This window comes from Nomascus leucogenys, chromosome 11, assembly GCF_006542625.1.
Source record: "Nomascus leucogenys isolate Asia chromosome 11, Asia_NLE_v1, whole genome shotgun sequence".
NCBI classification, from domain to species: domain Eukaryota; kingdom Metazoa; phylum Chordata; class Mammalia; order Primates; family Hylobatidae; genus Nomascus; species Nomascus leucogenys.
In genome coordinates this window covers 108,177,044-108,201,376 of record NC_044391.1, presented here as the reverse complement: position 1 = coordinate 108,201,376, position 24,333 = coordinate 108,177,044, and the positions used below count along the sequence as shown (strand labels likewise).

General features: G+C 44.7%; 1 protein-coding gene across 4 annotated transcripts in view; it reads right to left on the bottom strand.

Annotated features, from left to right (window-relative positions):
- Positions 1–2,288: 2,288 nt before the first annotated feature.
- The window catches only part of ST6GAL1 (ST6 beta-galactoside alpha-2,6-sialyltransferase 1), a 149,795-nt gene continuing 127,750 nt past the window's right edge, over positions 2,289–24,333 (bottom strand). For all 4 annotated transcript variants that reach the window (XM_004089708.3, XM_004089709.3, XM_003256624.2 and 1 more), the window contains 3 exons: positions 7,919–8,017; positions 6,526–6,700; positions 2,289–5,309 (listed from right to left, as the gene is read on the bottom strand). In XM_004089708.3, coding sequence (XP_004089756.1) covers positions 5,068–5,309; positions 6,526–6,700; positions 7,919–8,017 — 516 coding nt within the window. In that variant the 3' untranslated portion in view covers positions 2,289–5,067. The remainder of the gene's footprint in view (positions 5,310–6,525; positions 6,701–7,918; positions 8,018–24,333) is intronic.

The following is a 24,333-nucleotide window of genomic DNA, read 5'->3' as shown; positions in this document are numbered from 1 at the left end:
CTTTAGCAAACTAATATACTTTTGTTTTAAGCTACTAAATTTTGAAGTCATTTGTTAGCCATATATAACAAATACAGACTCTTCGTTTTGGAGGTTCTTATGACTAATTTGTATGGGGCAACAAACACCAAAAAATAACAAAATAATTAACCAGAGAAAGTAACAGAGTTCCCAGCAATCCTATAATGCTGCCTTCAGTTTTTTCCCTGCTCTGTCTTTTTCTAATTCTCTAAGACTGTTCCAGAAGTTCCCCTAATATGATTCTGAGTCTCCCAGCCACAATTCCTGAGGGGAAAATAGTACCCAGCCCACCCCCTGAACCCACTTCTCACCTCAGGGTACAATCAGAGATGAGAACATGTGCTTATATATTTGGTATTTTGGAGAAAACAAATGTAAATAAACTGCATGCTCAACTCTAGGAACAAGTTGTGTGTAAATTGTAACCCATCCTTATGATAGAATATCATTCAACCATTACAAAGCCTGTTTTCGAAAAGGTCCTTAATGATCCAGAGGCATTTTTATAATGTATTTTTTAAATAAAAAGATGTGTTTTTATTTGTATAAAAATATTGTATTTTAAAGTAGGATTGGAAACTGCTGGTAGAGGTTACCTTTGGATCATAGGATGTGGAAGATGATTCTTTTTCTCTTCTTAAAATTTTCTGTTCTTTTGACACTGAATATGTATTACTTTCATAATCAGAAGTTGCATTTTACTTAAAGAAAAAAGAATCTTGCCCATCCTCAAGACTCCCCAAATCTCCCTGTTAAAATGAATGTCTCCTCTATAACGCCATTATTTTACTTTACCTTGTATTATCATATGTCTTCATATTTGGCATTTGCAAACTATTTTTCTTCTAAGCAGTTATGGATGTGTGCCTAACAATAGCAGTGTTATCCAGGTTTAGCTTTCCAGAAAATAACATCACTAATCTCACATTAGTATGATAATACCTATCCACAGGCAGAGCAGGCCCATTCCTGTGGCCCTCCATTTCCTTGGGAGGCGGGTGCTGTGGGTTTTCATCCTGTTCCCAGTGTCAGGCACATGATGGCTGTTTAATGTATATTCACTGGATCAAAGAAAACTCCTCTTCCCATTATAAACTTGTTTTCTGATTAATCCTGAGAACACCTGGATGGGGACATCACTGCTTTGGGTGGTGGGATTTCAGGGTACTGAGAAGGCCTTTTCCTCTCTCCTGAGCTGATGCCATGATCCCATCCCATAGCATGGGATTCCTGAGCGAGTGTTCCTGGCCTAAGTGGGAGTGGAAAGCGGTGTTAGGGCCACTTTCTGTCACAACACATCCCGGAGGGCTGTGCTGCGGGCCATGAAGGAAGTGGAAACCAAGGACATCCAGAGGACAAGGACCTGGGACTAGGAAGGAGGTGGCAGTTTCTGAGTCCTGTGTGTCCCTTCTCCCCATCTTCCTCATGGCTGTAGAGGCCAGGCACTGGTATGGGTTCAGCACACTGCCAGGCTATGAAGCACTCTCTAAGAACAGTATCTAAGACACTGAAAGTCGGGCTTTGTCAGTGAGGAGAACCCTACTAGTGGGATGGGAGTGGAGGTTGCAGGTGCTTGGTATCTCTGTGAGCTCAGCCTTCGTGGTGTTCTCCCTGTGTGCATGCCTATCTCCAAATTTCCACATTTCAAAAGGACACCAGTCATACTGGAGTAGGGGCCTAACCTATTCCAATATGACCTCATCTTAACTAATTACATCTACAATGACCCTATTTCCAAATAAGGTCATATTCTGAGGTACTGGGGGTTAGGACTTCAGACATCCGAATCTCGGGGGGACACAATTCAACCTGTAACAAGGGGGTGGGCAGTTCACAGGAGAAAGGAATTATCCTCTCTCCCCTAACTCAGGCTCCTTCTCAAGATTTGTGTCCAAACATTTTAAGTCCTTTTAAGACATCATTCATTTAAGGATTTTAGAGTTTTGGAAACTGAGGGAAGGATCTTCCTTATGTTCTGCTTTCTGCCCGACTCCATCTCTTCTTTGATGCAACAGGTTAGTTATGTGAATCTAGGCAAGAGCAAAAAGTAAAAATAAAAAAATCAGTAAACCAGTGAATATTTCAAAGAGGTGATCCTTCCAATGAAGTTCACATTTCTTTTCCTGGAGTACTGAAGAGTTAAGTCTAAGGCTAGAGGAGCTAGTGGGTAAGGACTGGGGGATTCAGGATCTCAGTTGTGTCCTCTTTGAAGATAAAAGTTGGCAATCAGCAGTTGTTCGTTTAGCAAATAAGAAGAGAGAAGCAGCTTAAAGAAACACACACATTTATTTTAAAATTTGACATAATCCTTGGGTAATTATTAGCTTAGGCATTTTTCAGAAGTTTCTGAGACTGATGTCTCAACTCCAAACCAATAGCAATCGCTTATTTGATTGGTGGAAGGATTAGAGAGGGTCCCATGATCCAGATGAATAGATGGCTATCAAAGAAGACAGAACCCCATAGACAGAGGCAGCATTAAGTCATAATTTTTAAATTAACTGTCACAAATACGAAACATCTCACCAGACCAATGATAACGTCCATATCATAATTTGCATTTTACCAAAGTGTCCACATATAGACAGCACAGAACTAAAAGTTCTGTAGACTTCAGAATCATATTTAAATTAATTTGATCCTTTATATTAATAATAATTAAAAACTAGATTCTACCCAGTGTCGTCCCAGTCTCCACACCAACATGTATGTCCTGCTGTCAGAATGCCACCTCCTCTGCACTCAGTGGTCATGATTCGAAGATTAAAATGAGTGTGTCAAATCAGAACATAAACCAAGCCAGGAATTCATGGGCCCAGAGAGGGGTAAGGGGCTTGTCCTATACAGCAGTTAAGCAGCCCACGTGCTCCGCCCATTCCCAAGCAGAATCAGACTGGAGCTGCAGGCAGTGAGGAGGAGGGTGCGTTCTGTTTTGTCCACTGCTTTGCATGGTTTCTTAGGTGTTCCAAGGAGGATAGTTGTTGTCTCCCAATAAGACAGTTAATTCCCTGAGGACAGGACCTCTTCCGCACTAGCCTCCATCACAGCAGGGTGAATGCAGCCGAGGTGTGAGCACAGAGCAGGTCCCTACTAAAGGCAGGAAGGAAACCAGCATGAACTGAGCACCTACTACGTGCCAGGTACAGAGCCAGGACAGGTGCTTTCCTGTAATCCTCACAACACCTCTGTGAGATAGGATCATCATCCCCACTTTACAGGTGTGGAAACAGAGGCTCAAGGAAGAGCATTTGCCCAGAGTGGCACAGCTAGTCAGTAGGGGAGCATCAATTTGAAAATCCAGGCCTTCTCACTCCAGGGCCCTTTCTAGCTACATAAGCTGAGGGTTTGGCAGTAAATAAGGATCCCAGCTCCGAGATGGTTGGCTTGGAGCCCAAACATTAGATCCCCTTGAGCACATGGGGCCAGCCTTGAGAGTGCAGAGCCCTGGGTCTAGGAACCCTGGCTCTACAGCATGACTTGGTGATCTTGTGCAAGTCTCTTAACCTCTCCACACCAGGGCTGCGCTGGTCCAGCAGGATTCCCTATCAGGGAGAGCAGACTTAGTAAAACCATCTGGAGAGCATGTTTGCAAACTACAGTGGGCCAGCCCTTGCCCAGAGAGCCTGAAGTTGCTCACTTGCAAGGAAGAGGTGCAGAGCATTGCAATGTGCTATCACACCTCTCACACCTGATGAGAATCAGTTCTGATCTCCAAGGTTCTGACCTCTGAGAGTGACGTAAGTCCAGAGAGCCACACCACTACACCCTGAGAGACCTTCGGAAAAAGGCCCGTGAGCTCAAAGAAATTGGGGTCAAGATGCTTTTAAAGCAAAAAATCCTTAAAAAAAACAAACAAACAAACAAAAAAACAGATGGTGGTTAGGAGAAGATTTGGGGGTAGGTATTGAAAAGGAAGAATGGGACTGTGGTATGCAAACCCAGCTGACAGGATAGGGTCGGGTCAGGCCAGGCACAGCCTGGAGAAATCAGGTTTTGTGGCTCTGGATTGCCTGGTATCTGTCATGAGGCTGCACTTGCTACCTCAGACATGGGTAGGAGGTTTCCTAAAAACATATCTTGAGTCTCTAAGTTCAGGTAGATCTTAGAAAATAAACGTGGGAAGAAAGAAAAACGCAATTCAAATGGCTCAAATGTAATCTGCTTGCCATGTTTCTTCTCTTCCTCTAAGACTCATCTGAATGCCCCGTGCTATAAAGCCTTCTCTGATCCACAAACACAGTTTGAGTGCGTGGCCCTCCTGGGTGCACAGAGAGAGCAAGCCCATCTCTCTCCAAATCCCCAGTGCACTGAGCACACTGAATCCTACCTGCCTGTTCAGATGTCTGCCTCTCTCACTGAATCGTAGCAACTTGAGGACAGACACTGTATCCTTCTCTACCTTCCATCTCCACATGGAGAGGGAAAGTGGGCTAACTAAGACCCTTTAATCATAAGCACGCAGTCTAAGGACCAGCCCAACCAGCCAGAGTGATAGGAACACGTTCCAGGGGCATGGACCTCGGGAGCAACTTTTTTCTGGAGGCACGGCGCATGTTTCCAATCCCCTGTACCACCTACTTGCCCCCCAGAGCCACCCTGCATTGGGCACAATTGTAATTTGGGAGAATTTCTTTAAAACGTGAAATCAATATTTAGATGGAGACTTCACGCAATATAGAGCATTGGTTTGTGAGAATGGCATCATTCTGTTGGGAAAAACAAAGCCCAGCTTTGGCAGCCCTGATGGGAGAGGTAGATCTTGCATCTACCACGGTGGAAGGTGGGGAGGATGCTGTCTGGAAAGAATGCTAGATATATCTGCATGTGTGTGGCGGGAGGCTCTGGGCTCATAAACTGTCTGGCTACAGGGAAGGCTGGACCTGATTTCCTGACCACAGGCTCTTGAAGCCCCCGTGCTCTTGCTGACAGAGGCCCCTAGAGTAAAAGGAGCAGGCTGGAATTGTTCAGGAAAATGTTCTTCCCAGGCCGGGGGGAACAAGAGACCATTCATTTAATGCCTGATGGAGAAGAGTGAGGAGCCTGTGCTTAGCAGTGAATGGTCCGGAATCCAGGCAGTGTGGCTTTTCCAAGCAGGTAGATGTCCTCATCTGTGCCCTGGTTGAGATGCTTCACCAAATTCTTCTCATAGAGCAGCGGGTGGTAGGCACCCATCGTGCAGGCACTATCGAAGAACTTCTGATAGTAGTAGCACACGTCAGTCTTGCGCTTGGATGGGAGGAACTCATAAATATCCACCTGGTCACACAGCGTCATCATGATGATGATACCTGGAGAGGGCAGCAGAGGTGAGTCATGCCTGACATCCCACCCCAGAGCCCTGCCCAGTGGGTCCGGCAGCTCATTACCCCAAATTTGGAGAGCTTTCCCTCTGGAGTTTCTATTTATGACTGATTCCCAATCTAAGTTTCAGCAAGCCAAGCCCAGCAGTGTTCCTTAGGATGCAGGGCTGTGTGAGGGTTATACACCCTTGAATCCCCAGTACCTAGGCCAGGGCCTGGTGAATAACAGATCCTCCCTAAATGCTAGTAGATTAAATGACTCCATCAATTAGCCAATGAATGTATCCATGGAATAATTTATTTGGAGAAAGAGGACAAGATTACTGAGCTGACTGAGGAGACAGTGGTATCATGTGCAGTTAGCACTTTCTAGCACTGTGACATCCTGCAGAACCTCTTGGATGGTGCTATTTGGGAGCAGATTTTTCCTACAGCACTTGCATGAAACAGTGTTGGGGGAGGGAAGACTTTTCTTCCCTTAGCTGGGCAAAGGGACAGCTGGAACAGGAGCACTCCGCAGTCTGTTTGATGAGGTGTGGAGAAAATCCAAGAAGAGGGCCCCTGGCCAGCATTGTTCCAATAAACTCTGCACAGCACCGTTACTGATCCTATCTTTATTTAAATATTTGATATTTCACTCATCATAATTTTTACATTAATTGTGTTTTCTGAAGATACTGTAGGGAAATATTATTAATCTTGATGACTGAGTTTTTAAGGGGTACCCCCTTAAATTGTACACCTGAGAAAAGTGCCTTGCTCCCCTCATCTGAGGTGCAGCCCCGCTCCTCATTTTCCCGCCTCCCTCCCTGTTCACGGCTTCCCTTCCCTCCATCTTCCTCTGCCAAATTCTCCCCTCTCCAAAGCCTACCGAACGCTACTCCCTCCATGAGGCTATATGCGACTGTCCAGCTAGAAGGTGTCCTCCCTCCTGTGACACCAGGTTGTCTCTCCCTTCTGGCACAAATTGAATATTGCCTCAGACATCTGATTGACCTCCCCAATAGATGCCCTCAGGAAAAAGGATTCTATCTTATTTCCCTCTGTATTTTAGATAGAACTTGGCACGTCTACAAGCAGAGCAAAATCCTAGCAATTGTTTAGTGAACAAACGAACGAACGAATGAATGAATGAGACCCCAGAAAAAAACCTCATCTCTTCTAGAAACAAACATGCAAGGTCTTTTCCCCGACATGAACTCACCAAGCATCCCAGAGGATGGGGGGTTTGGCTGAATCTCTTCTGGGGAGATTTCTTGAAGAATATCCCATAGCTCCCAAGGCATCTGGGGCTTGAGGATGTAAAATGGCTGATTGGGGTGCAGCTTACGATAACTCTTGTAGTTATTAAAGAAATTATAATCTGGATTCTGGTACCACTGAAAAAGAAAGAATTGGTCCTCTCAAGGGAGAAATGGGCCAGTGAGCTGCTCCCCCCAGGAGTCATCCTCATCAGTGGACGTGAGGAGGGGAAAGGACCAACAAGGTTGCTCCTGAGGCACAGCCCTTTTCTTGCAGCAGACTACAGGCTTCTCTTCCAGCCACAGGTTTTGCTGGATAGCAGGGTAGGGCCTAGCCTATAGCCTGTGCTTTGGGGGAGAGTTGAGCTTGGCGACCCAAGATCAGCTTCAGGCTTCAGGATCAGAGTCCGGGAACACTATCAGAGCTGAAAAGAGCCCCAGGTACCATCTGGCCCCATCTCTCATTTTTAAAGGGGAGAAAACTAGAGCATAGGACATCTATGGGTTCAGAGTCCTTGTCCTGACCTAGGCAAATTTGAGTTCTAAGTGAGATCAGTGCAAAACTGTTGAAAGTCAAGAGAGTGAGGGTGCCAGGGGTCACCAGAGCCTGTCAGGCATTGGTAGATCCAACTTAAGAGTTAAGTGTCCCAAGATCAGTGCTCTCTGCCCTTCTCAGGAGTCATGCTCCTGAGGCCACAGCAGCCTGTATCAAGGAGAGGTCAACTGACATGCATTAACAGTGAGAGGACTATTCCAGAGAGGTTAGAATCCAGCAGGTCTGCCACTCATGTCTCCTTCCCCGGAAAGAGATGCTGTTGCAGATCTGCGCCTTCTGCTTAGTAAATCAAGCCCTATTGGAATGGGGAACTTTCATTCTCCACATTCCAATTTCCCCATCTGTAAAATGGGAACAACCACGCTTCCATCTATCTCCTTAAATTGTTATGAGAGTGTAAATGGGAAGAATTCTGGATATTGGAAGTGTGAGATAAAAGTGTGCTAATATTATTTACAGGAGTAACGGCAACTACTCTCGAGTTCTGCTGATGCTCATTAGGAATAATTGCATTAATGAACAATCTACCCCAGATGTTGGGAACTCCAGCCACTATCCCAGTAAATAATATAACTGGGAGACAATGCCTGGCAGTGCCTGGCACGGCAAGGAGAGTAGCTGGCATAGGACAGGAATACTTCTGAATCTGCTAGTCCAGATGAAATGGGATACCCTAAAACTCAAATACCCAGCCTTTAGGGATAGCCAATGTCAGCCATGACTTTAAAAACCTAGGAAATCAGGAAAATCTGTAGACAGACAGGAAACCCAACCCCTATTTCCCATGGACACCCACTTACCTTTGGGATATCTGAATGGTATACAGATGGGTCCCATACAATTAGGATTCCTTCATTGTACAAACTGTCTTTGAGGAAGCGCTTCTCTGTGGTAACCAACTGCAGGAAGAAAGAGATAAGCTGTCCCCTGAACATTCATACGCAAATGTTTGACATGAAGTAATAGCTGACATAGCACAAGGTACAGCCTGAGGCCTCAGAGCCCCATGAGGCTTCTAAGTTCTGGTGCAGCACTTAACTTCGGTGACAGAAAGGTAAAGATGCCAGCCTGCACTGTGTTGACCTGAAAGGACATTTATCACAAGCCACTAGCCATAGAACAGAAAGGGTTCCATCCAGTCAGGCTTTGAGATTACGGGGGCAAGGGTACAGTGAAAATAGCGTGACATCCCAGCCTCCTGGAGTCACACCTTGTGTGGTGGTCACAAGAATGGAAGCTGAAGTCAGAGACTCATATAATCAAAATTATCTCTGGAATCCTTTCAGTCACCTAGAGAGTCCAGTACACTACATATACATCATGATGGAGACTGACATAGGATCTCTCATGAAGTCCAACACAGCCAATAGTTTCTGCAGCACGGAACAGATGGCTGTGCTTGTGCTTGAGCACCACGTGAAATATTCAGTTTGTGTGGAGAGGCCAGAGTGCATGCAAAAATGCACACCTCCCAACAGAAGACCCTCACTGAGCTGGTGAGAAGCTCATGTGTGTCTCTGCTGGCTGAGGGAACCAGCTATGGCTGGCTATGGCCTCTCCCCACCACACTGGCTCCTGGGCTGGCCTGCACATGGGTAGTTATACCTGCCTTAAACATGAGTGTGACAACCTTGCTTGAAGAATTCTGCAAAATGTATTAAGAGCATTTTTTTTAAGCATATTTATACTCTTTGACTCAATACTTCCACGTTTAGGAATCTATCCTAAGAAAGAATTCAAACTCTGGGGGAAAATAATGCATGTAAATGTTAATTATTTATCAAAATAAAGAAAAGTATTTGCAAAAGATACTGGTCTTGGAAACAAAAGGATCCAGGATCAACTCTTGGCTTTCCCACTAACTTTCCTATGATCTTGAGCAAATAGAGTACTCTTACTAGGCCCTCATTTTCTTGTTTTTTTTTTTTTTTTTTTGAGGCGGAGTCTCGCTGTGTTGCCCAGGCTGGAGTGCAGTGGCGCGATCTCGGCTCACTGCAAGCTCCACATCCCGGGTTCACGCCATTCTCCTGCCTCAGCCTCCGAGCAGCTGGGACTACAGATGCCCGCCACCATGCCCTGCTAATTTTTTTTTTTTTTTGTATTTTTAGTAGAGATGGGGTTTCACCTTGTTGGCCAGGATGGTCTCAATCTCCTGACCTCGTGATCTGCCCGCCTCAGCCTCCCAAAGTGCTAGGATTACAGGCGTAAGCCACCGCGCCCGGCCGGCCCTCATTTTCTTACCTGTGAAATGGGAATAACACATTTGCTCTGCTCTCTCAAACATGAGCTGTCTTGCGGATCAAATGGAGATCATGAGTGAATGAGAAAGAAAAGTAGCCCCAAAGGCTTAAGAATGAAGGGAGCCATGTCCCTCTTAAGAAAGCCAGAACTCATATATGAAATCAGCTGTCAACATTCACCTTAAAAAGCAGGCGAGAGATGATGTTGCCCAGGTAAAAATTGAGAGGAATAAATGGCAGAAATCAAATCAAGAACTGACTGAAATGAAAGCAAGAATCATGACAATGATCCCTCTCCACTTCGGCCTACATTGCCAAGGCTGAGACCTAATCAATGTCACTGCAGTATCTGGAAAAAACTATGGCAAGAGAGACGGCCTGTGTGCAACCGAAAGAATAGCAGTCTGCCACGAGCCTCTACAATCGCTGAGCTATCCCCATGCCCATACCTTCCTACAGATGTAAGGAAGTTCCTGGAAGCCTGAAGAATATACTCTCATTTCCTCAATATATCTTTGAGACAAGAAATATTGGTGGTTGGTCTACCTTGGCTGGAGATTGTGCAGCTATACTGGGTGCTAAGGAGCCAAAGGAAAGATACAGTCCCTGCCCTCCGGGAGGTCACAGGGTGGTGGTTAACACGCTGTGATGGTGCAACAACAGAGGTAGTATGAGGATGGCCATAAGGTGAGCGAGTGTTGGGCCAGGTGCGGTGGCTCACGCCTGTAATCCCAGCACTTTGGGAGGCTGAGGCGGGTGGATCACGAGGTCAAGAGATTGAGACCATCCTGGCCAACATGGTGAAACCCCGTCTCTACTGAAAATACAAACATTAGCCGGGCATGGTGGCGGGTGCCTGTAGTCCCAGCTACTCTGGAGGCTGAGGCAGGAGAATCACTTGAACCCAGGAGGCGGAGGTTGTAGTGAGCCAAGATTGCACCACTGCACTCCAGCCTGGCAACAGAGTGAGACTCCATCTCAAAAAAAAAAAAAAAAAAAAATGAGCAAGTGTTAGGGGGCAGAAAAGAAGATGCCAAGCAGAGACTATAAGCATGAGAGAGGGGATGTCTGAGACAAAGGGAACCAAGTGCAAACCCCTAAATGTGTGAGTGTGTGGCAGAGACTGCTAGATGTTACCCAGTATCCATTCTCCATTTCTTCTTTGACCACCAACACCTCTGGTTTTTACTTTTGCACATGGCAACCTAAAATAGACTCCCTGAAATAAAAAAATTTCATAGCCTCTCTTATAGATAAATATGGCTGGGTGACTAATTCTGGCCAATGGTATGTAAGCAAGTGTAACTTCCAGGAACTATCCTTAGAGGCAAGGTTACGCCTTTCCTTGTTCCTTCTTCCTGCTGGCTGAAATGTGGATGTGATGGCTGGAGCTTGAGCCGTCATTTTGGACCATGAAGTGGAAGTCATATGCTGAGAACTGTAAACCCACAAAGTAGAAAGACCTTGGATTCTGACAGTGGAACACCATATTAACTTTGGAATGTCTACCTTTGGACTTCTTTTGCATGAGAGAGAAATACATTTTTTGTTTTGTTAAGCTAGTGTGGGGGGATGTGTGTTCCTGTCTCTTGCAGGAACAACTAGTACAGTGTGTACCCTGTTTGGGAATTGCAAGTAGTTGGGTATTGCTAGGATACAGAGAAAGAGCTGGAAGAGATCAGAGAAATGTAGACAGAGGTCAAGCCAGGGAGCTTAGGATTTCTTCAGCAGGTTATGGGGACCAGGAAAGGGTTTTAAGTAAGGAAGATCTAAACACGCTAGAGTTCTGAATTAGTTTTTAGAAAAAAGAAGACCACATAGAAGCTCCTGTTTTCACCTAAGAAATAATGGAGTAAAGAAAAGAAGTTACAATTGTCGGCTGTAGATGTGAAGACTAATTGAATGTTGAGAGTGAGGGAAAAAGGGGACCAAGGGGACTCCTGGACCTCAGGCCATTTCCTGCATAAGAATAGAGAAAAAGGAACAACTGGTATAAGCCTGTGGGAGTGAGGTGGGGTGGAAATTTGAAGTTCAAGGATGAGGGCTAGGCGCAGTGGCTGACTTGAGGTCAGGAGTTCAAGACCAGCCTGGCCAACATGGCGAAACCCTGTCTCTACTAAAAATACAAAAATTAGCCGGGCGTGGTGGTGGGCACCTGTAATCCCAGCTACTTGGGAGGCTGAGGCAGGAGAATAGCTTGAACTCGGGAGGCAGAGGTTGCAGTGAGCCAAGATCGTGTCACTGCACTCTAGCCTGGTGACAGAGCGAGACTCCGTCTTGAGGAAAAAAAAAAAGAAAAAAGAAGTTCAAAGATGAGACTACTAGCTGGGAGTTCCCCAGCTGACAGGCCATAAGAACTAAGAACAGAACCCACATCTTGTAACTTTAAGTACTGTCCTCCTTCCACTGGGAACACTGTAACTTACAACAGCCCTTCAGGTCTATAGTCCAAGGGCAGAGCAGGCTTCCTGCTAGATGGGGATTTGTAAGATAGACGTGATTGAGCTGGTGACAGGGAGGCCTGAGGACAGAGGGCCAGTACTCCCTATCCCCATCCACCCTATTCCCCTGAAAACAGCTGGTATATTAAAAGCAAAGTGTCTTTTCTTTAGCTATGCTTCTTTCTATGCAGAGTACTGATGCCAGGTGATATATACATACTCATGAGGAATAGCAATAACTGGGATTTTTAAAAAATGTCTCCCCCTGCTATAGCCCCTTTGCAGCAATTTTGAGTATGCAAAGCAGGGGACTAGCAACTCCTGGCTCCCTGAGACTTTCCCAGCTGTGGCTTCACTGTCCTCAGAAATTTCAAGAGATGCACGAAACTTTCTTCTCTACAATACATAAAAACAACAGATGCCATTTAATGATGCTTACTACATGCTAGGTACTGTCATACCTCAACTCGGTTTATCTTCACAACAGCCCTAGGAAGTAAGTGTTAATATGCTCATTTTATAATTAAATAGAGATGCTAAATGCTAAGTAATTTGTCCAAGTTACACAGTCAGTAAGTAAGAGAGTCTGAATTGGATTCTTAGGTCTGGCTCCAGAGACCACACTTTTTTTTTTTTTGAGATGGAGTCTCGTCTGTTGCCCAGGCTGGAGTGCAGTGGCACGATCTCAGCTCACTGCAACCTCCGCCTCCCAGGTTCAAGTGATTCTCCTGCCTCAGCCTCCCAAGTAGCTGGTACGACAGACGTGTGCCACCACACCCAGCTAATTTTTTGTACTTTTAGTAGAGACGGGGTTTCACTGTGTTAGCCAGGATGGTCTTGATCTCTTGACCTCGTGATCCACCCACCTCGGCCTCCCAAAGTGTTGGGATTACAGGCATGAGCCACCACACCCGGCCCAGAGACCACACTTCTAACCTATGTGCTACAATGCCTCACATAATGTGGGCGGGGTAGGGTACCACAGCTCTTGGGGAAGGACGTCAGAGAACACTGGATGGGAGTATGGAGTGTTAGGAGAATTTGCTTCTTGCCTGAGTTGTAGTATGTCACAGCTAGATGATACTCAAGGTATTAAATTCAGACCCATTATTTTCCAGATGGGTTAACTGAGGCCCAGAGGGACAAGAGAATTGCCTAAGGCTACGATGAGTTTGGGGCACAGTTAGAACCAGAGCCCAGAGGCAAGCTCCTAACAGATATTCTTTCTGCTCCAGCAGGACTACACCAATAAAACCATCAGACATTCAAATAAGCAAGCACACCATGAGGGTCAGGTCACCCTCAGTCCTCCTGTATCCAGTGGAGAAATAGCCATTCACTTGAGCTACTTGAGATGAATGAGACAGTAATCCATGAAAATAGAAATAGGTGAAGATGAATGATAGTTTTATCCAGAGAAGAGAAACAGAAAGTGGCTGGGGCATGGATCTGGCAGAGGGATAAGGGAATAAGGGAGAAGCCAGCAAGCACTCCCCTCCTGGAACTTTACACATGGCTCTGAACTCACCCACATTAATACCGTCTATATGAAGTTCAAAGATTTTCTACCAAAAAAAAAAAAAAAACGTTGCCTTGCCAGGTGCAGTGGCTCACACCTGTAATCCCAGCACTTTGCGAAGCTGAGGCGGGCAGATCACTTGAGGTCAGGAGTTTGAGATCAGCCTGGCCAACATAGTGAAACCTTGTCTCTACTAAAAATACAAAAAGTAGCCAGGCATGGTGGCGGGCACCTGAAATCCCAGCTACTTGGGAGGCTGAGGCAGGAGAATCGCTTGAACCCGGGAGGCAGAGGTTGCAGTGAAGCCAAGATCACACCACTGCACTCCAGCCTGGGTGACAGAGTGAGACTTTGTCTCAAAAAAAACAAAAAAAAAAAAAAGAAAGAAAGAAAGAAAGAAAGAAAAGAAAAGATTGCCTTAAAACTGGATGGGGAATTGGAAGCACGGGTTCCAGTCCTGCTCTGTGTTTAACTCACTCCATGGTATTAGATGGACCATTTCACATCTCCTGGCCTCAGGTGCCTTATTTAGACATAACCACCTTGTAAGGCCCTGCTGAGGGGACCAGCCGTTCCTGGAAGAATAAAGCAGTTCTCAAACGCCTATACTTAGCTGCAGGGGGAGTGTGACCTGGGTTTGGAGATCCTCTTAGGGGGCAGGGGAGGAGTTCATGCTGAGAATAAGTCACTGGCGGAGCGGCAGAGCCCTGGAGAACATCTGCCAGGAAAAGGCTACACCAGGGCATGGAGTGCTGCTGCTAAAGACACTGTTTAAAGTAACCTTCTCAGTTAGAAAGTAACAAATGCTCACTGGGGACAGTTAGAAAATGCAAGAATAGAAACACACATACAAACACACACACACACACATCTTCAGATATTACCACTGTGCATATTTTGGACTTTTTTCTTCTCAAATCTATTTTCCCTCTGTTATAGACTGAATTGTGTGCCCCCAGAATTCCTATGTTGAAGCCCTAATCCCTAATGTGACTAATACCCTGTTTGGAAATAGGGCTGTGGGGAAGGTAATTAGGATTAAATGTGTCATGGGGTGGGGCCCTAATCCCGTGGGGCCAGTGTCCTTACAACAAGAAGAGACCCGCAGAGCTCTCTCTTTCCACCACGCACAGAGGAAAAGCCCTGTGAAGACACAGCCTGAAGGCATCCTTTCTCTGATTCGGAGAAATAGTGATTGAGAGTGTGTCTGCTGGCCCAAATCAAGAAGCCCCAGAACTCATGATTGCCATCATGATTAAATTTTAGCTCCAATTATGATATTAATCGACTGTATGGCAGGGGTTCCATCCAAATCACCCAGCTCACCATCGCTGGTTTTAGACCTGTTGTTGATGGAAATCTCAGCCGCCTCCCACCTGCCCCACCAACCCATCCAGATACCTGTCTGTCTTTCAGTATCTTGAGAAGAAAAGTTGGAGCTTCTAGAAAGCTTTGGTGATTTAAAGTGCTGGTGGCAAACACCTAGATCCAAATCCCACCTCTGTCGCTGACTTTCTGGGCTCCTCTGAGCAACTCACTCAAACTCTGGAAGCCTGAGTTCTGAGGTAAAATGGTGGTTGGTGGTCTTATCTCACAGGGTTTACCATGAAGATCAAATGTGATAAGGCAGGTAAGACCCTTAGATGGTATATATAATATATTTAACAAATGGCCATCAACTATTATTTTAAGATAAGCCCCACTGAGTAATCTGGAAATGTCCTGGCTGCAGTCCAGTCAGCATGGACTGTCACTAGACATACAGGAAGTAGGTCTTCTCTCTCCAGCTAGCACAAAAGCTTCCAAGGAAGCCATTGGGTCTTCTTGTCCTGTTGTTTCCTCTCTCGGGCCCACTGGGTACAGGAGGTACTGAGTTGAGTCTCACAGAAACCTTCTTACACTTATAGTCAAAACTGCATTTATTTAAAGACCCGTCCATTTACATATATCATTTTTCCTGTTGACTCTTATAGCCACACCTGGCACAGAAGCGTCACATGCCTCACTAGGTCTGCTGGCCTGAAACCTAACAGTATGACACCATTCTCTATAAAAAGCCACCTTCTCAACAAGAAAAGTGCCTTTTTTGTTTTGCATGCCTTCATCATGGCCAAGGGAGGGGAGCTGAACAAATGTGGGTCCAGATGGCTTTAGAAGAGAGCTGCTGAAGCCGGGCTCAGTGGCTCACGCCTGTAATCCCATCACCTTGGGAGGCCGAGACAGGTGGATCACCTGAGGTCAGGAGTTCGAGACCACCAGCCTGGCCAACATGGCTAAACCCTGTCTCTACTAAAAATACAAAATATTAGCTGGGTGTGATGGTGTGTGCCTGTAATCTCAGCTACTTGGGAGACCAAGGCAGGGGAATCACTTGAACCCAGGAGGCAGAGCAGGGAGCCGAGATTGCGCCACTGCACTCCAGCCTGAGCACAACAGCAAAACTCTGTCTCAAAAAAAAAAAAAGAAAAGAAAAAGAAGAGAGCTGCTATCAGGAGACCTCTCTGTCTGGGAAGAGAACAAGCCACTCAGAGGCAGAATTCTACCAAAGCAACAGCTATTCTCTCAGTGACTTCTGGGTGCCAGATGTTCTCCTTGTGGAGTGGGGGTGGGGACCCCGTTTGCTAATCCACAGAAACAGACACAAAATAGTTAGGATAACTGACCAGGACAAAAGATAGAGAAGACAGACCACCAGCTTTTTAGGATATCAAGGTAAGAAAGGGCAGTGATAGAAAGTGTCTGTCACAGTTCAGTACCACAAGTGCTGTCATTGAGTGGCCAGGACTCGAGTACAAAAGGAACAGCCAGATACTTAGTGTTGCTTACAGGAGGTGAAAAAAGAGCTGATTTGCCTAAGAAGAAGCAGGAAAGGCTCTCTTGAGGGTGGGTGGTGTATCCCGGGAAGTGGGCCACCACCTTCCTCTCAGCCCTGGCACAATGGTGTACAGAGATCTAGAAGTGTAATGGGAAAAAAATCTGCTTCAGTAGAAAGCCATGCATTTTCTGAGCACACTCTTCCTCCCTATCAGATTCTGATTCCACGGGCGCTATTTCACAACTCTTTGTGAATTGTAGGCAACTAATACATGTGCCTACTGGGCAGGGTGCTGCCCAGGAGAGTTTCAATTGACTTCTCCCCTCCCCCTGCCTTATCTCACAGAAAAACTAGTTCAATTCCTCCTCCAAATTTGCGTTGCTTTGACTTTTCCTTTGAGCCAGTTGTAATATCTGCCTGGTTCCATCATACGAGTAAAATAAAATCTTCATGATGAATTCATTTTTATATATATATGAGAGTCATCATCTTACCTTTTTTTCCCTAAATATTATCCTTTAACAGAAGTTTTGCCTCCCTTCTGCTAGATGCCTCTCAAGTGGTCTCAAGCTGACTCACCTTCCCTGTTGGGATTTGGGAAGGTGGAGTCATTCGCAAACAGGCAGAGGCAGCCTTCAGGTTTCAGTAGTGCCCATCGCTACTATTTACAAAGCACGTGCTGCATACCAGCCTCTGGGTGACATGCTCCACACATGGTAACTCCTTTGATCCTAAAAAAAACCCTGGATAGTAACTATTTATATTTCTATCTTACAAGTAAGGGAACTGAGGCTCAGAAAGGTAAAGTAAAGCAACTTGCTCAAGTCACTCACATAGGAAGTGCTGGGGGAGGGATCTGATCAAAGCCTGTCTGACTCCAGTACTCTTAATTCCCAAGCAACCTTACTTTGGCCTTAAATACAGTTAAAGAATCTTTGCGGGATTGGGGTTTTGTTCTTTACAGTGAGGAGGACTGAAACACCACAGAGAGGTGCTCAGAGAGCAGGCAGCCTCCTCAGTCCAAGACAGTGCTCAGGGAGGGCTCCTCCCCTCTCCCCTCTCCTATCTGCTGCTGCCTGCTCACCTCCAGATCCTACCACCCATGCATCAGAGACTGGTTTCTCTCTAAATTCATTCTCTTCAACCTCAAAGTAGCCCAGCATGGCCTGGAAATCCTACTCCATTCATCAGGTTTACTAACTGTCCCACTCACCTCAATGACAATTATAAATCTCTTTGTTCAAACCTTCTCTACTAAAACCTCTTGCCCCCTCAGCCTCCTTCTGACTTGGCCTTGCATCCCACTTTGCAGAGAAAATAGAAGCCCTCTCATCCTTCTAATACCGACTGCCTCCAGCTACACCACTCCCACCTTCTTCCCTCTGACTCCCCGCTGCTGGGGTTCATCCTCCACTATGCTTTGGCTCCACCACCATCATGTTCTGGGTAACTAATCATTTTCTCCTCTTTTTAGTATATTCACTTGCTCCCTCTATCAACTGGTTTCTCCCTGTTGATTTAAAAAAAAAAGCTTTTAAAATATACATAACATAAAATTGACCATTTTAGCAATTTTAAGTATTCAGCTTAGTACATTCATATTGTTGTGTAACTATCACCACCATCTCCAGAACTTTTTTCAGCTTCCCAGAATGAATCACAGTATTCATTAAACAATTCCACATTCCTTTCTCCTCCTAACCCTTGGCAAACATCATTCTACTTTCTGTTTCTACTCCAGGTGTTTCATATAAAGTGGAATCATACAGTGTTTGTACTTCTGTGACTGTCTCCCCTACTGACATTTTTTCCAATTTAAAAAATTGTATTAAAATACATATAACATAACACTGACTATCTTAACCATTTTTAAGTGTATAGTTCAGTGATATATTAAGTACATTTGTATTGTCGTGCAACTATCACCACAAACCATCTCCAAAACTTTTTCAATCTTGCAAAATTGAAACTCTATACTCATTAAACAGTAACTCCCCATTCCCCCTCCCACCTCACATTCCCTGGCAACCACCATTCATATAGTATTTTGTATATGTGTGTGTGTGTGTGTGTGTGTGTGTGTGTGACTGGCTTATTTCACTTGGCATAATGTCTTCAAGGTTCATCCATGTTGTAGCCAATATCGGTATTTCCTTCCTTTTTAAGAATAATATTTTATTATATGTATAAACCAGCTTTTGCGTATCCATTCAGCACCAATAGACACTTGGGTTGCTTCTGCATTCCAGCTATTGTGAATAACAGTAGTCTGAATATGGGGGTATGAATATCTCTTCAAGACCCTTCTTTCAATTTCTGTACGTATACGCCAATAAATAGCTATTAGATTACATGATAATTCCATTTTTAACTTTTTGAGGCACTGCCATACCGTTTTCCACAGTGGCTGACCATTTTCCATTCCCAGTAACAGTGCCCATGGATTCCAATTTCTGATCATAGAAGCCATCCTAATGGGTGTGAGGTTGTACTGTGTTGTATTCTTGGGTTGCATTTCCCTAGAAAAAAAGGGTTGAGTCTCTTTTCATTTGTGTATCTTGGAGAAATGTCCATTCAAGTCCTTTGCCTATTTTTAAATTGGGTAGTTTGATTTTTTTATTGTTGTTTGATGAGTGTTCTATATATTCTGTACATTAATCCCTTATCAGATGACTTGCAAATATTTTCTCCTATTATGTGTGTTGTCATTTTACTCTGTTGAGAATATCTTTTGATATATAATTATTTTTAATTTTTTTTTTTTTTTTTTGAGATGGAGTCTCGCTGTGTCGCCCAGGCCAGAGTGCAATGGGCGCTATCTCAGCTCACTGCAAGCTCCGCCTCCTGGGTTCACACCATTCTCCTACTTCAGCCTCCCGAGTAGCTGGGACTACAGGCGTGTACCACCTCGCCCGGCTAATTTTTTGTATTTTTAGTAGAGACGGGGTTTCACCGTGTTAGCCAGGATGGTTTCGATCTCCTGACCTCGTGATCCGCCCACCTCAGCCTCCCAAAGTGCTGAGATTACAGGCGTGAGCTACCGCGCCCAGCCATATTTTTAATTTTCATAAAGTCCAACTTGTATATTTTTTCCTTTGTTACGTATGTATGCCTTTGGTGTCATAGTGATGAAATCATTGCCAAATCTGGTGTCATAAAGTTTTTGCCCTATGTTGTCTTCTAGGAGTTTTACAGTTTTTGGTCTACATTTAGGTCATAGATCCATTTTGAGTTAATTTTTATTTTTGGTGTTAGGTAAGGGTCCAACTTTATTCTTTTGCATGTGGATAGCCAGTTTTCCCAGTATCATTTCTTAAAGAGACTGTCTTTTCCTCACTGAATGATCCTGACACACTCGTCAAAAATCATTGACGCATATATACAAGAGTTTATTTCTGGACTTTCTATTCTATTCCAATGGTTTATATGTTTGTCTTTGTACCTCACTCTTTCAATTATTGTAACATATGTATTTTTTGAAATCAAGAGGTGAGAGAACTCCAGCTTTATTCTTATTTTTCAGGATTGTTTGTTTAATCGGGGTCCCTTGAGGTTTCGTATAAATTTTAGGATAGCTTTTTCTATTTCTGCAAAAAAAGAAATATCTTTTGGATTTTCACAATGATTGCATTAAATCTGCGGATCATATGCAGTATTATTGACATCTTAACAACACTTTTTTCAATCTGTGAACATGCGATGTTTTCCAGGTTTTTGTGTCTTCTTTCTTTCAGAAATATTTTGTAGTTTTCATTGTACAAGTCTTTCACCTCCTTGGTTAAATTCATTCCTAAGTATTTTATGCTTTTGTATGCTATTCTATTGTAAATGGAATTGTTTTTCAAATTTCCTTTTTAGATCATTCATCATTATTGCATATAATAGAAAAAATGAATATTTTTTATGTGTTGACTTGAGATCCTGCTACTTTATTGAATTTGCTTATTTATTCAATATTTTACTGTACTGTAACCATCCTTCTTCCTGTGATGAAGAAGGGACAAAGTAAGATGTGTAAGATTTCATCCCACTACTCAGAACAACGTGTCATTTAAAACTTCTGAATTGCTTATTTCTGGAATTTTTCATTTAATATTTCCAGACTGCAGCTGACCACAGATAAATAAAACTGCAGAGAGTGAAACCATGGATAAGGGGCTGACTTCTAATTTCAACTTCTAGCTGCCAAGTTACACAAGAAAGAAACCGAGCTGCACCTTTGGCCCCTCTCCCTTTACTTCTCACATCCAATGCGACATTAAAACCTGCTGACTGCAAATCCCAAGTAGCCCTTAAATACATTCTTTTCTCACATTCACCTTCACCCCTACTCTTGTGCACGCTATCAGCATATCTAACCCAGACTACTGCAAGACCTTCCTAACTATGTATCTTCATCTACTGCCGCCCCTCTGCTCAGATGGAAGCCAGTGATGGTTACAAAATGCAAATCTGATCATGCCATAAAGAAGATGCCTCACCCTGCCGGGTGCGGTGACTCACGCCTGTAATCCCAGCACTTGTGGGAGGCTGAGGCGGGTGGATCACCTGAGGTCAGGAGTTTGAGACTAACCTGGCCAACATAGTGAAACCTCGTCTCTACTAAAAATACAAAAATTAGTCAGGCGTAGTTGTGGGCGCCTGTAATCCCAGCTACTCGGGAGGCTGAGGCAGGAGAATCGCTTGAACCCAGGAGGTGGCGTTTGCAGTGAGCCGAGATCGCGCCACTGCACTCCAGCCTGGGCGACAGGACAACCCCCTACCCCCACTGAAAAAAGAAGATGCCTCAGTGCAGCACCATGGCTTGACTCCTTCTTGCTTTCAGCCTTGTCTCTCATCACATAGCCCCACATATACTCACCTCTTCCTGAGTCCTTCCAGTCCCCCATTTCCTTCCACACAAAACTGTACCCATGCTGTTGCCTCTTCCTAAAAAGCTCTTATCCCACCCTTTTCAACATCCACACATTCCTTCTACACAGCCAAGTACCATCTACTTACGGATTCTGACCTCCTTGAATAGCTCAAATCTCCCTTTCAGGGCCCTCCTAGTACCTTGACCACTCTCTTCTCTAGTTCTCTTTTGCAACTTTATTTATTTGTAAAACCATTTGATTGCATCATAAGAACAGAGGCTGAGTCTGTTTTGCTCACAATTGTACCCTCTACTACCAATGTCTGCAAATATCAATAGTAAGTGCAGTTAATGTTTATTGATACATGTGCCAGGTATTGTTCTAAGTGCTTTGCACAGATTTTTCTTATTTATACCTCACAACAACCCTGTAAGGGAATTATTCTCCCTTTTTTAGAGAGAAGTAACTTGATGATCCTTCAGCTAGTAAGAGACAGAGCTGGATTTCAACCCCAAGCAGGCTAACTATAGAGTTTATGTACTGACTGCCACACCCTACTCAATACTGAACATATTTGTTGAATGAATGAATGAATGAATGAAGAGTAAATGAACACCTCTCCTGGATATTTAGGTAGCATCTTATATAGAAGTAGAGATGAGGTTTTAGTGCTCCCTAAAGTGCTCTCCAGCTCCAGGGTTTGTGACTAGGCATGAGAAGGGAAAGGGGCAAAGCTGGTCCTAACCCTCTGTCTGAATTTCCACACTTGCCAGAGCACAAGCAGCCATGAAGGTCCAGCCTCATCTCTCTCTACGGGGCAACACCAGCCAATTCTTCCACACCTCCACCTCCAACTTAGCCAGGGGTATCTGAATGTCTCCCTCATTTCCTATGATCACACCACTGCACTCCAGCCTGATCACTAATAGGGGAGTGATCATTACACTACTCTTGGAGTGGTGTAATGCCTCCCTCATTTCCTGTTCTCCTCTGTCTTGCCAATTCCACTTTCTGGAGTGCTCGTCTATTGCTATTTCCCCAAGTCCTGCCCATCTTTCAAAGTCTAGCTCAACTGTCATTTGCCCCAGAGAGTTTCTTGCTAGCCAGTCCATTCCTTTCAATCCTATCTCTTCTAGTAATAATAAAAGTAGGCCAGGCACGATGGCTCATGCCTGTAATACTAACACTTCAGGAGGCCAAGGTGAGTGGTTACTTGAGGTCAGGAGTTCAAGACCTGTTGGGCCAACATGGTGAAACCCCATCTCTACTAAAGATACAAAAATTAGCTGGGCATGGTGGTGCATGTCTGTAATCCCAGCTACTCAGGAGGCTGAGGCAAGAGGATCGCTTGAATCCAGGAAAAGGAGGTTGCAGTAAGCCAAGATCACACCACTGCACTCCAGCCTGGGTGACAGAGCGAAACTCCATCTCAAAAAATAAAAATAATAATAATAATAATAAAAGTAATACCAAAAGCCAAAATATAAATTTGAACAACAAACAGGCACTGGAAGCACCTAGAGGCAACTGGAAGATGTGACGGTGATGGAAAGTGATTTTCTTTAAAAAAAATTAAAAGGTATTAGAGGAAGAACAAAAAAACAAGATGGTGACCACTTACAAAGAAGTTAAGTTCCTCAATTTCTATCCCATTATAAAAATATTCTTATCATGGCCAAATAGGAACAGCTCCGGTCTGCAGCTCCCAGCGTGATTGACAAAGAAGACGGGTGATTTCTGCTTTTCCAACTGAGGTATCTGGTTCATATCATTGGGACTGGTTGGACAATGGATGCAACCCGTGGAGGGCGAGCCAAAGCAGGGCGGGGCATCGCCTCACCCAGGAAGTGCAAGGGGTCAGAGGATTTCCCTTTCCTAGCCAAGGGAAGCCGTGACAGACGGTACCTGAAAAAATGGGACACTCCTGCCCAAATACTGCGCTTTTCCAACTGTCTTAAAAAATGGCACACCAGGAGATTATATCCTGTGCCTGGCTCGACAGGTCCCACAACCACGGAGCCTTGCTCACTGCTAGTGCAGCAGTCTGAGATCCGACCTGCTAGGCAGCAGTCTGGCGGGGGAGGGGCATCCACCATTGCTGAGGCTTGAGTAGGTAAACAAAGCAGCCAGGGAAGCTGGAACTGGGCAGAACCTACCGCAGCTCAGCCAGGCCTGCTGCCTCTGTAGACTCCACCTCTGGGGGCAGGGCATAGCTGAACAAAAGGCAGAAGAAACTTCTGCAGACTTAAACATCCCTGTCTGACAGTTCTGAAGAGAGCAGTGGTTCTCCCAGCATGGTGTTTGAGCTCAGAGAACAGACAGATTGCCTCTTCACGTGGGTCCCTGACCCCTGTGTAGCCTAACTGGGAGGCACCTCCCAGTAGGGGCTGACTGACACCTCATACAGGCAGTTGCCCCTCTGGGACGAAGCTTCCAGAGGAAGAATCAGGCAGCAATATTTGCTGTTCTGCAGCCTCTGCTGGTGATACCCAGGCAAACAGGGTCTGGAGTGGACCTCCAGCAAACTCCAACAGACCTGCAGCTGAGGGACCTGACTGTTAGAAGGAAAACTAACAAACAGAAAGCAATAACATCAACATCAACAGAAAGGACATCCACACCAAAACCATCATCAAAGACCAAAGGTAGATAAAACCACAAAGATGGGGAGAAACCAGAGCAGAAAAGCTGAAAATTCTAAAAACCAGAGTGCCTCTTCTCCTCCAAAGGATCGCAGCTCCTTGCCAGCAACAGAACAAAGCTGCATGGAGAATGACTTTCATGAGCTAACAGAAGTAGGTTTCAGAAGGTCGGTAACAACAAACTTCTCCGAGCTAAAGGAGGATGTTCAAACCCATTGCAAGGAAGCTAAATACCTTGAAAAAAGATTAGATGAATGGCCAGCTAGAATAAACAGTGTAGAGAAGACCTTAAATGACATGATGGAGCTGAAAACCATGGCATAAGAACTACGCGATACATGCACAAGCTTCAGTAGCCAATGCAATCAAGTGGAAGAAAGGGTATCAGTGACTGAAGATCAAATCAATGAAATAAAACGAAAAGAGAAGTTTAGAGAAAAAAGAGTAAAAAGAAGCGAACAAAGCCTCCAAGAAATATGGGACTATATGAAAAAACCAAATCTACATTTCACTGGTGTACCTGAAAGTGATGGTGAGAATGGATCCAAGTTGGAAAACACTCTTCAGGATATTATCCAAGAGAACTTCCCCAACCTAGCAAGGCAGGCCAACATTCAAATTCAGGAAATACAGAGAACACCACAAAGATACTCCTTGAGAAGAGCACCCCCAAGATACATAATTGTCAGATTCACCAAGGTT